The 13,234-nt window shown below is 35.1% G+C and overlaps 2 protein-coding genes across 2 annotated transcripts; one reads left to right on the top strand and one right to left on the bottom strand.

The window, feature by feature from the left end:
* The first annotated feature begins 3,789 nt into the window (after window positions 1-3,789).
* On the top strand, window positions 3,790-9,377 carry LOC103857084 (O-acyltransferase WSD1). Its single transcript, XM_009134234.2, has 7 exons — window positions 3,790-7,025; window positions 7,482-8,078; window positions 8,167-8,233; window positions 8,322-8,416; window positions 8,489-8,698; window positions 8,804-8,941; window positions 9,057-9,377. The coding sequence occupies exons 1-7, from the start codon at window positions 6,828-6,830 to the stop codon at window positions 9,222-9,224; spliced, it is 1,473 nt and encodes a 490-aa protein (XP_009132482.1). The 5' UTR covers window positions 3,790-6,827; the 3' UTR covers window positions 9,225-9,377.
* LOC103857083 (CLP protease regulatory subunit CLPX1, mitochondrial) lies at window positions 9,308-12,864 on the bottom strand. Its single transcript, XM_009134233.3, has 14 exons — window positions 12,213-12,864; window positions 11,815-11,876; window positions 11,520-11,623; window positions 11,265-11,395; window positions 11,086-11,160; window positions 10,923-11,000; window positions 10,777-10,833; window positions 10,594-10,664; window positions 10,425-10,524; window positions 10,238-10,342; window positions 10,104-10,166; window positions 9,890-10,012; window positions 9,638-9,802; window positions 9,308-9,528 (listed from the first exon to the last, which is right to left on the bottom strand). Exons 1-14 carry the CDS (start codon window positions 12,660-12,662, stop codon window positions 9,469-9,471), a joined length of 1,644 nt encoding a protein of 547 aa, XP_009132481.1. The 5' UTR covers window positions 12,663-12,864; the 3' UTR covers window positions 9,308-9,468.
* Window positions 12,865-13,234: the final 370 nt, after the last annotated feature.

Here is a 13,234-nt window from a genome sequence, read left to right on the forward strand (position 1 = left end):
TAAGAAAACTATAGACATATCACATAGTAGAAATTGTATAAAGTATTACTAGTTTACACTTTTAGCTAACTACTTTAGTTTCTTAAAATATTATAAAAGTATTTTTGGTAGATAATTAAATAAATAATTATCAGTTTTCTTATATTTAGCTTTAAATATTGCTTTCAAAAACACTGTAAAATTAAAACTTAATAATTTATTCTATATTTAATTTGCAAATAAATACTCCTTCGTTTCAAAATACTTGAAGTTTTAGGATAGTGCACAATAATTAAAAAACTAATTTTTTATTTAAAAAATATGATTAAAATATAAATTAAAAACTATTTTAATCAATTACAAAATTGACTACAAAATATCATTGGTTGCACAGTTATTGATAAAATTAAAAGTTACATTGAAATATAAAAATATCATCTATTCTGAAACATTAAAAACTTTCTTAAACATCATCTATTTTGAAACAGAGGGAGTAATAATTTACTAGAAGCACATTTCAGTTTTGGGCTAGAGTTTGGATGGACGAAAGCTTTTTCTACGGCGACCAAACTAGAAGAACCCAATAAAGCCCAATGAACTTGTTAAAAAATTTTATATGGTGTCACAAAAATCTTTTTCTATCCAAATTACTCTTGCAGAAATTGTTTGATGAGCAATTTGTCATGGTCTAAACATATTGAATGTCTCATTGTTCAGTACCTAAATTTGTGATTGAAAACGATTTGAAACTATAGGGTTAGGCCTTCTCTCTCACTGTTAATATGTATCTCATCTATTAGTTAGTTACAAGGGTGTGTTACAAAAAAAAAGGTTAGTTACAAGATTTGTAAAGTTAATTTTAAAATGAGAACTTGATAAAGTAGTTTTACAGAAGGTCATTGTTAGAACTTGGAGGTAAATAAAAAACAAACAAAAATAAACAAAAAGCAAGGGCAAGAGGCTCCCACGTAGAACATATTACTACAAATTCAAGTGCAATTGATTTTAAATGCTTAGGAATAAGAATGAGTAGTAACATGCTGCCACCAGATCAATCTTTCGTACAATCTCACCGTGGCAAAAGATGAAAACCACAATGATCGAGCCGTACATAACATCATATTTTCGTTCCACGGAGATTCTTTATCCATTAAACGGATTCTGTAATTAGTCAAGCCACTAACCATGGTATTTGTTTAAGCCGCGCGAAGATTACTATCGATCAAATTGCTCCATGATTTGGGTTTTTGATCATAAAAAGGGTTACAATTACAAACCAAACAATTTAACATGAAAAAGATCAAAGCTATCATAGTATATATAACATCTAGTGTCTTTTCGAATATCAAACCATTAAAATGGTCAATCCCCAACCGTACGTAGTGGTTGCAGTGCCGTGCGAAGGATTCCAGAGACCTAAGGCAAGTTTTAAAAATAAATTTATATACAACTATAAAGAAAAAGATTTCTAATACGATATATCACCTTCGCGAAATACATAAGTTTAACATTTATTACGTAATATGCTATATTATGTCCTATAAAAAGTATATGGATTTTGAAACTGAGTTATTTGATTCTCGTGGAAAGTTTTTTTTAGAAATAAGTTTAAGCAACTAAACTAGAAATTAGTTTAAATTTTGGGGTCTTAGAAAACGTAATATTATTTGGGGGCCTAAGGCGAATGCCTTTTTCAATACACTGTAAGCACGACTCTGAGTGGTTGGTCGTTACCAATAACTTATTCATTCATCGATGAAGGCAGGTCTGTGCATGATTCCAGTAAAAGAGAGAGGTAAGCAAAAGTGCACACCATGCATTAACTAATTTAAAGGAGTTGTCTGAATTGTTATAAGAAGAAGACAATGCTTTATCCGCCTGGCAGATATCTACCGAGCAATACGTATGCTATATACGTATTGTTATTATTATTATTTTTCGACAAGAACTAGAAGGAAAAGTTTGTTGTCTATGCAGATATCTACGAGCAATACATACTAGACATCAACTCCACTTTCCGTTTTCTTGTAGCATATAAGAAGCTCTTTAGTTGAATCAGGGCCGTGCCTGACTTTTTTGGGCCTCCAAACACAAAATATATTTTTGGCCCTTCAATTATTTATTATGGAAAAATATTAAAATTTATGGGGCAAAGAATCGAACCCCCAACCCTTTGTAGGAAACAATTGAACAAAGACCAGTAAAATTTACTAGACTTTATTAAAAAAATTGGTCCTTAAAATACTTATACACATCAGGTAGTGCTGGGAATATGAATCATTATCCGCGGGCCCCGCCCCATTTGATCCGCTGCGGGGCGGGTGCGGGTCGAGTGATTTGAAAAATTTGGTTTGCGGGTGCGGGTGCGGGTTGAGTGATTTTTATGCGGGGCGGGTGCGGGTCAGCCAAAATTCAGTGCGGGTACCCGCCAACCCGCAAAAACTAAAAAAAAAAGATTTTTTTTTAAAATATTATTTTTAAATAGAAAATTTTTAAAAAATAATTTAATTTTAATTATAAATAGATTAATATTTATTATTTTTAATAAAAATATTTAAAATATTAAATTTTATTGTTATTTTTAATAAAAAATATTTAAAATATTAAATTTTATTGTTATTTTAATAAAAAATATTTAAATTAATAATTTTTAATATTATTAATATTATCCGCGGGTCTAGCGGATCACCCGCGGGTTTTAGCGGAGCGGGTGCGGATTTCATATTTTCTTCTTGCGGGTCAAGCGGGTCAAATTTTTTGAGTAAAAAAAATCAGTGTATCCGCGGGTTGGCGGGTCAGCGGGGCGGGTTTGACCCGCAACCCAGCTCTAACATCAGGGCCCCAAGCATGTGCTTGATCAGCCTATAGTCAGGCACGGCCCTGAGTTGAATGAATGACCAAGACGGTGGTCAGAGAAATTTCTATGTTTAGTAATGTAATAATTTATTAGAGTTTACGTAAAAAGTGAACATTAAATGAATTCTTACAGAAAAGTTTCAAATAAATTTTGCATATGAAATCAGTTATGGGATCTCTGATCGATATGGTTGGGCCAAATAAATTAAACAGTACCTAACTCATGCATTCGTGGCATTGACTGGAGAGATCAGTGTTTATTATTTTTGTTTTTGATAAATAATTAATGACATAAACCAAAGTCCATGGATTTAAAAATGGTTGAGCATTTTATAATTAAGGACATAAACCAAAGAGTAAAGAACAAACTGCAACCAAGTCACAAGAAAACAAACTGCAACCACAGTTCAAGGTCTGAAATAGGGTTTATACTTAACAACAATGGACGGTCTCTTACCGTATCCCTATTATATTTGAATTATATTTTCCTTCCTCTATTTAATGGTTTTGCTTTCTGCTTTACACTATTTGGATAAATTTCTGCATACTTTTAATTTTCTAATGGCGCTTAGATTAGTAATACACTGAATAATCGTACATAGAATCATATTATTTTTATCGAGAATTTGGGGGAGGCTATAAAAGGTTATTTTTTTCCAAACCAATTCATTAATTAATAATAATATGGTATTGAAAAGAAAGAATTGAAACTGTTTAATTTAAGAATAACTGTAATATATCATTCCGCGCAAGACGCGGATCTTAACCTAACCTAACAAAACTAATAATTTAAGAATAACTGTAATATATATACAGGGTGTCAGGAACACAAGAGAAGAGAAAGAATTGAATTAGCATGTTTAAATTCTGATGGTGGATGAAGTTAGTGTAGTAGGGGAGGTTAATTTAAAGGTTCACTCTAGAGGTGAATCCAAGTTTTGTTCTTTGATTTTTTCATAACAATCCTACTATATAAAAGAAGCTATTTTTAGAGCTTCTAAGGGGTGCCACATCAGATGAAATATTCCTGACCAATTAAAGTGACATGTCATACTTATGTTTGTGTGTGTATTCTTTACGCCGACGTCATGTTTTCTGCCACGTCAAACACCTTCTCTTTCTTCGAGCGTAGTCTTCTTAGTGTCCTATATTCCACCACCGATCTCAGAACCCATGTGTAACGCTATCGTTCCTCATTGAAGCCACTTGACAACGTCTCTCCATTAACTACCTCTCTGTCCAGCTCTCCCACTATGTCGACTTTAATAACCCATTTCTCAACTTCCATCAAAAATCTCTAATTCCTGAGACTATAAATAGGAGAGATGAGAACCTCTAGAAATCTCTCTGCTTCACGAGATTCAATCATATTCCTTCTTTACTACACACAATTTGCAACGGTGGTGTTATCCCATATATTTCTTTACGATTTGAAAATTTGACAGTAGTCCTCAGATGGTGGTGCCACGTTTCATGGGTTTATGGAAAGCACGTAATGTCGCAGAAAAAAAGCTGAGACGAGTCAAAAGGTGGAGTTTTCATGTCCCCTCAATGATATAATTTAATTTTATTATGTTTTTTCTCTAATATTTGTTCCAGTTCCTTAAGAACTTTTCATGTCCCCTCAATGATATAATTTAATTTTATTATGTTTTTTCTCTAATATTTGTTCCAGTTCCTTAAGAACATTATGTTGTGTGGGCTTAAGAAACTAAAATTTTGATCTGCTATTGCCTTTTGAAATGACATACCCTATTGGTCAGCGTTAGATTTGAAAGTCTGGGCACTTCTTTTGTTTTATTTCTATGTTTGTTCGTGTATTGTGTCTTTTTGATTATGTTCTCTTAGATTGTTTCTACAAAACCTTTGTTTCTCTTTGAGCTTCCTGTTGAGCATAGTTGAGCAACCATATCTTCTTTTGTTTGCTGTTGAAATCATTATAGACTCATTGCAAGTGTTCTTAAAGTAATGTTTTTATTACCCCTCTCCCAGGTATCTACAGAGCAAGTAACTCCAGAGTGATCAGAGACAGAAGTAGGAGACAAAGAAGAGGTGACATTAACGGATCAGAGAGATTGACGAGAACAATCAACAGACGACAGACTGTAAAACCCGGAAGGGTCCAAAACTCTGCCGTGTCCAAGATGCAAGAGCATGGACACTAAGTTCTGTTATTACAACAACATAAACCAGCCTCGCCATTACTGCAAAGCCTATCAGAGATAGTGGACTGTCCACGGGACTATGAGGACTGTACATGAGGGTGCAGGAAGGTGCATGAAGCCGCTACAACAAAATTTTATCCTCTTATTACCGTCACATGACAATCTCCGAAGCTCTAGAGGCTGCAAGGTTTGTTCAGAAAATACATACCAACACTCGAGTCCTGAGTTTTGGTGTAGAGAATGTATTGCTTTAGCGGCTCATCTGTGACCACTTCTATCAATCACTCACTACAAATAGTTTAAATTAACGAGACGATTCCCGAAACTCATGTGCATGATCATCATATCGTCTATCATTGTCTAATTTGGGTTATTCCTCCTTCACCATTTCCTTCATGCACGTAAAAACAAATATATATATATATATATTCTCTTACATATAACTAAAAACCAAGAATAAAAATATAAAAATAAAATATAAATTTTAATCCGTTGTGATAAAATCCATTATTTTCATCAAAACTAAGTAACTATGATAAAAAAAAGCAATTAGATCGTAATTATTTTCTCTTTCAGATAAATGCATACTTCAATTTTGTAAAACGTCATAAAGTTTTTCTCTCATGTTATAACTGTTATAAGTTCTACACAATTAGCATATAACCCAAACATATTGGAATATATGTTAGCATCTTCTATAAATTAGTTACTTAAGTAATTTAAATAATTTATTTTATTATTTTTAAGTTAAACATCTACAGTCTTATGAATTAATACAAGAAATAGAAAATTATACACTATTTTGAATATATATTTTCATAATTTTTGTAGAAATTCATTAGAGTTTTGAAAATTTCTAAATTAATAATACATTTTCCTATCAAATTATTAAATAGTTTTATTTGATTTTCAAATATAATAACATAATTATGATTCAAACAAACGTGTATATTTATAAGGAATAATAGTTACTTTTTTTTTACAGTAAACATTCACAAACTCATGTTGACTCTGTAAACCAAAGTGGTAGTTCTGCATCCATATGTACGACGAAAGACGGTTGTTTCCGAGAATAGTTACTATGATGAGGTTTTCATGCTGATTACCTAATTTAAAGTAATTTATTAATAATGAGTCTGCTATTTTTCCATAGTTTTTTTTCAAACTGGTATTTTTACATAGTTTAAATTAGCAATTTAAAAAAAAAAAATAGTGTCACTAGATTCATTAAGCTAACGTACAAAAGAGAAAATAATATATGTTACTGTGTTCTATAGAATCGACTACTGTTTAAAAATAATTTATTATATTTACTACTAAAATCAAGATAGAAAATATTTAAATGGTCAAATAATTATATTTTCTTATTTTTAATGGTAAAAATGGTTTGTATAGAAATAATACTAAAACAAATAGTAAAAATTTTGGTAAAAATAAAAAAAAGTTATTTTTATTTTTCTTGAGAATAAAATAAATATTTAAGATTTATTTATATTATTTTGTTTGTTGCTTTCCCGCCCGAAGGGCGGGTTGGATCCTAGTAACAAATAAAAAGTCTTGACGTTACTTTTAATTCTACAGTGAAAACAGGTTATATGTGCAGAATAATAATATATCCACCTGATTTGTCATTAAACCCCATAAAATCAACGGAAATGAATAGACATCCACATGATGTAATAGCTAAGGTTAACCAAAGCCAACGGGACCACAAGTCCACAGAAAAATCTTGCAACTTATTTATATATAGAGAATGGAGTACAAAGTGACCGAGTGAAAAAACCAAAATTCCAAAAAACTTGGAAAGAACCACAAATAGGTCAAAGAATGGGTGGAGAAAAGAACACGGCGAGGGAGACGGTGGGGGAGGAGCCACTCAGCCCATGCTCACGGCTGTTCAATTCTCCGGATTTTAACTGTGCGATAATCGTCATAATGGGATGCAAAGTCAAAGGAAACCCACCTGCCATCATCGACGGCCTTAAACACACTCTCGTTAATCATCCTCGCTTTTCCAGCATTTTAGTAAGTCGAAACACGTATTTATATGAACAACAATATATATTTCATTATTCTTAGAAAAAGATTTCACCATTGTGTATGTACAAAGGCATACAACATAGTAAAAACGAGAGGGAGTTATAGAAGAACATGATATAAAATCATGAGATTCAGTCAGACACAAAAAAAAACAATTCAGAACATCATCTCTTACCCTGTTTGTACCATTGCAGTTATATAGCATGCTCTTAATTAAGAGTCATTAGTTATTGTAATCAGACTTAAAATGGTATAACAAGCCTCTATATATTTTTTTTTCTTACAATATATTAATCATGAAAGACTAATGTGGCCGAATGGTTATATGGTTGTTTAAATAACTATCTTGTTCTCTCAAAAAAAAATATTAATCAATAAAAATGAAAATATAAAATAATGGGTTTATTTATATGAAAATCATAGTTTTAATTATATATACAGATTCAGGAGATGAAGAATGGGAAGAAAGGGAAACCGAGTTGGGTTCGGACGGAAGTTAGAGTAGAAGATCATGTGATTGTTCCTGATATAGATCCCAACATTGAAAATCCTGATCAGTACCTTGAACACTATATCTCTAAGTTAACGACCGTTCCTATGGATTTTTCTAAACCATTATGGGAAATTCACTTACTCTGCCTCAAAACATCAAACGCTGAGTCCATTGGCCTTCTCAAGATCCATCATTCTTTGGGTGATGGAATGTCTCTCATGTCTCTTTTCCTCGCTTGCACCCGAAAAACATCAGACCCTGAGGCCTTGCCTACTGTCTCGGTTCAGAGAAAACAGTTCGGACCGAGCAGTTACAATGGTTTCTTCAACAAGATTTGGTGGTTATTTGTGGGGCTTTGGTTCATCCTAAGATTGGTTTTCAACACTTTTGTTGATGTCTTAATGTTTGCTCTAACAATTTGTTTCTTGAGGGATACGGAAACTCCTCTCTTGGCCAAACCCGGTACTGAACTTGTACCAAAGAGGTTCGTCCACCGGATTATCAGTTTCGACGATGTTAAGCTGGTGAAAAACGCAATGAAATTGGTATAAATTTGTTTTATTTCCAAATTTCTAGAATCTCTTGAATTATGTATATTCGCTGACATTTTTAGCTTTTAATCTATTTTGTTAGACGGTAAACGATGTTCTTCTTGGAGTAACGCAAGCTGGACTTTCGCGGTATCTTAGCCGGAGATATGGTATATGTTTGTTTTTACATGATTGTTTTATACATAGTAACTTAGTATTGTCATCTAAAAGAGCTCTTGCCATATGTTTATATAATAGATCAAGAAGCAACACCCAAATCTAAAGAGTCAATGAGAAAATTCCGACTTCGTTCAGCCATTATGATTAACTTGAGACCAAACACTGGAATAGAGGTTACAAAATGTTTAATCATGTTATCTTTGAAATTAATAATTTGAAATTGTTCAAAGATGTAATATATATAGGCTCTAGCGGATATGATGGCCAAGAAATCGAAATGCAGATGGGGAAATCTCTTCGGTTACATCCTCCTGCCATTCTCTGTCGGCCTGGAGACTGACCCTCTAGAATACGTGCGCCGAGCTAAAGTTACGGTCGACCGCAAGAAACACTCCCTAGAGGCTGTATTCTCTATGGCATTCTTTAAACTGATACTAAAAGTCCTGGGGCTCAAGGTGAAATCTAAGTTGCTAATAAATACATATGTTAATCATGTATATACATTGTTTATTTTTAAGTTTTTGAGTGCTATCTAATGGAGAACCATATTGAAAATACAGGCAAGTGTAGTTCTTGTAAGGAAAGTGATCCATAACACGACGTTGACGTTCTCCAATGTCGTCGGTCCAAAAGAAGAAATAACCTTTCACGGCCACCCGTTATCTTATATCGCCCCTAGTGTTTTTGGACATCCACATGTAAGTGTGTGCATATATATACATGTAGTTATAGACAAATTCATTATATATACATTTATAGATTTTTTTTTTGCTTATTTTGTTTTTCGAATTATGTTTTTGCATGTGTGTGGAGGCTCTTACTGTACATTTCCAGAGTTATGAGAAGAAGGTCATAATATCAGTAACGGCCGATCCAACAGTCATTCCTGACCCTCACAAGATGTGTGATGATTTTGTGGAGTCTCTCAAGTTAATTAAATCCTCTGTTCTAGAAAGAGGGTTATATGAGATGGAGGTTTAATAAAAAGTACTTTCTGTACAAACAAACTCAAGCTATTCTAAATGTACTTAATAAAAGACAGGCTATCTTGAATGAAGTAAAGATTATCAAAGTGGAAACTGTGCATCCTTGTATTATTTTTAAACTTACTAATCCAAGTTTGTTTTCTTTCTTTCATATATGTACAAAGAACGTTAAAAGTTATGCATACAGAGAGATACATTTTACCAGATGTTCTGGATCGATGATGATGTATATTGATACATTACATATTGGCTACAACCGGCTCCACCTCAGTTTCTCCTTCAGATCCTTCCTTGGTCGTCTGCAACAATTTTTTAAGCACAAGTTCAATCCGGTTAACAAACCAAACTATGCAATTGTTATTCGGTTTAACTAAAACCGGGATTACTTTGTGGTATGCAAGTAAGTACCTGAGGAGAATCCTTGGACTTAGTGGTTTCAGAGAGATACAGAGCCAAAGCTCCTTTCCCACGGAGAATCTTGGCTCCAGAGCCTCTACGCCCTTCTCCTTCAACTGCTTCTTCATCCACCACAACCGCCTCTATCATATCCTTCCCTGTACCCTCGTCCGGTATCTGAATGAACAACAAAATAAGTTATCTTTTGCTAAATGTACAACGGTCTGAATGCAGATGTGATGACATGGGTTTGTAAGAACTTACCTCGTACATAGAGTCCATGAGGATGCTTTCTAAAAGAGCTCTTAAGCCACGAGCTCCAGTGTTTTTCGTTATTGCTTTTCTAGCTATTAGCCGCAGCGCTGTTTCCGTGAAATGCAGCTTCACCTGAAGACAAGAGGAGATTTGTCTTCAAGATTTTGAGCAGAGAGAGTAAGAGGGAGAGAGAGAGAGAGAGAGAGGAGAGTGAAGTAGTTACACTATTCATCTGATACATCTTCTTGTATTGCTTTCCAAGTGCGTTCTTGGGCTCCGTTAGCACCTGTAATCCAATGATTTTGAGTATTGCAAGAGAGTCAAATCAATGATGTTTCTGTAATAATAAAATTTGACCTGCATAAGTTGGTTCTCGGTCAGAGCAGACAAACTGACGAGAACAGGAAACCTTCCAACAAACTCAGGTATTAAACCATAAGCAATCAGGTCACTGCTTTCCACCTGCCCAACACCAAACAATAGACACATGTCATTACGAACAAGCAGAAGAATCCCATAAAAACATGTGCTTAAAAAGACCTACAGTTTCCATCAGGTTTGAGGCAACAGCGGCGTTTGTAACACCACCCGCCCTCATGTTAGCACGCACAGGAGCACCAAACCCTATTGACGAATCATGGCGCCTGTAAAAGAAAATACAATCAGTTTCCTTATATAAAGGTAATGTTTGGGGATTTGTTCACTAGTCTTACCTCTCTGAAATGGTCTTTTCGATGTCTACAAAAGCACCACCACATATGAAGAGTATATCTTTTGTGTCTATCTGCACACATTTTGACAAGGACGCAGAGTAAGAAACAGAGGAGGTACCTTAACCAACTCTAACACTCTAATCATCATGCAAAGAACATTAGAGTAGAGCACAAGTAACAAACCTGGATGTTGTCGCCTCTAGGGTGCTTTCTAGCGCCCTTCTCAGGTACATTAACGATCTATTTCCAGTAAAGGAAGTGTTATCAACCACAAAAAGAACAGTGGAGCTCTCAAAGCAAATAGTACACGGCTTGAACAGCAAACTTACAGTTCCTTCCAGCATTTTAAGCAATGCTTGTTGAACACCTTCTCCTGATACATCTCTGCTGATGTTAAGGCTTTCTGCCTGGCAAAACCAAAAAGAAGCACATAAAATAATATATCAAGTTTACCAAATTAACACTAGGAAAATATTCTTTTTAATCTCCAACCTTCTTTGTTATCTTGTCGACTTCATCAATGTAAACAATCCCCTGCTGTGCAGCTGCAACATTATAATCTGCGACCTGTAGAGAGAGAGAGAGAGATCAAAACAACTCACCACAAATAATATAAAGAAATTGATTATAATAGTGTACAAATAAAAATGGGTTGGGTTTAAGAAGATTACTGTGAGAAGTTTGTATAATATAGATTCTACGTCCTCTCCCACATAACCAGCCTGAGTCAATGTGGTTGCATCCGCAATGACAAAAGGAACATTCACAAACCGTGCCAAGGTTTTCGCAAGTAGTGTCTTCCCTGTGGTTAAAGAAAAAACAACAAAAACATATGAGGTGAGACAAGCTGAACTTAAAGTTTCACAACAATGTTCAGCGTATCAGGGGTTTGTGTTATTTTTGCAGATTGGGGTCAGAATATTTACCTGAGCCAGTTGGTCCCATCAGGAGAATGTTACTCTTCTCCAGTTCTACCAGATCATCATCATCAGCTGGTTTCGCTGCGGTGCTATCGGTTTCTCCTGAGGACCTAGCTTTCCACCAAATCTCATTATCAAACTTAAACGAATCTCTTATGCAATAAGTGAAACCAACAAAGATAGAGAAAGATGCAAATGAAAGTGCAAGCATTCTACCATGATCTACCAAAGAACAAGATATGTTTACTTTCAGATGCTTAGGTAATAAGCTGTACAATGAAAGATTATTTTGTACACTAACCGTTTCTGTATGGATTCGTAGTATATCCTCTTGTAGTGATTGTAAACTGCCACTGAAAGTACCTGCATCCACAAGATGACACACTAGTGCGTTATAAACTTAAAAAAAATCTTTCACATATCTAAACCAAATAGAACCACACATAATTCAAGTATGCATAACCAAACCAAACCTAACACACCTAAGAGTCCAGCATCAGTTGTTGTTTTCGGAAGAAAAAAATAATATGGAACTTTCAAATTACAATCCAACTAGAAACTAATCTCTGAATAAGCAGTTGTGACATTAGCACCATTCAAAGCCTAAAGCATGACAAAGATATTTAGACACTAGCAAACGATCATCCACAAGTAAACCTTTACCAACAACAACATCAAAAGCCCTCATCATCTTTTCACCTTTTTGGCTCTCTCCTGACCAATCACGAACTTGTCCAAACCATTACAAATCTCCTTCGGTGTCGGAAAGCTAGACCCAAGATTAGACCCACCCCAACAATCCTCCTTCGAATCCGACCCTGCTCCGTTACCAACACCAGCACTGCCTCCACCACCACCGACACGACCGGTATTAAGCCGAAGGGAGGAAGCTCCATCTCCGGGAGGCTGCCAGAGATCCGGCGGGTCTCCTTGCGAGCACAAAAGAGCAGACTTTACACCTTTCACCTTCTCCGTAGCGTAGCACCGCCGCTCTCCTCCCGTAGGCTTGAGAGACGCGATCTTGTTACGGTGGCTGCTGCGAGGAGGAGTCGAGGAGGTGTGGAGACGGTTGAAGAAGAAGTAACGAAAGTGAGAGAGTGCGAGAGAAGCGGTTTCTCTCGAGGTGTTTGACCTCAGAGCCGCGGCCATGGCGGTTTCACAGGGATGAAAATCAACGGGGAGGGAAAAGGTTAATCAGCAATTGATTAACATGTTCCGATTGAAGAATCAAGATGAGATTTTTTGGAGATGGGTATGTGAGAAATGGAGGAAAGACTGAAACTTTTTGAAGGAATATCTATTTCATCTTTCTCTTCTTCTGGTAACAGTTTGATGAGAGCATTGACGGTTCATGATTCTCAAAACGTCGTCGTCTTCACTTCTTTTGTCTGCCTTTCTAACCGTTGGATCTACCACAATAAATACAAAAATGATCCTCCTTTGCAATCAATATATAGTTCCAGCTTGGGATGTCTAAACCGAGTTGATCCATCCGGTTTTTAAATCTACTCTGCTGCTGTGCTGCAGATTGAGTTTTATTAGAGATTGTAGTGGTTAACTTTTATATGTTGCTGATCGAGCTTAATTGCAGATTTTAATGATTTTAATCCATCTTACACAGTCTTTGAAAATTTTGCTCTTCTGCTTAGTCCTCGTGTAAAATGACATATCATCTTCTTTTGTACATATTTACTCTTATCCGTTTCATTAGTTTTCAAATG

The sequence above is a fragment of the Brassica rapa genome, chromosome A03 (assembly GCF_000309985.2).
Source record: "Brassica rapa cultivar Chiifu-401-42 chromosome A03, CAAS_Brap_v3.01, whole genome shotgun sequence".
In the NCBI taxonomy this organism is placed as follows: Eukaryota; Viridiplantae; Streptophyta; class Magnoliopsida; order Brassicales; family Brassicaceae; genus Brassica; species Brassica rapa.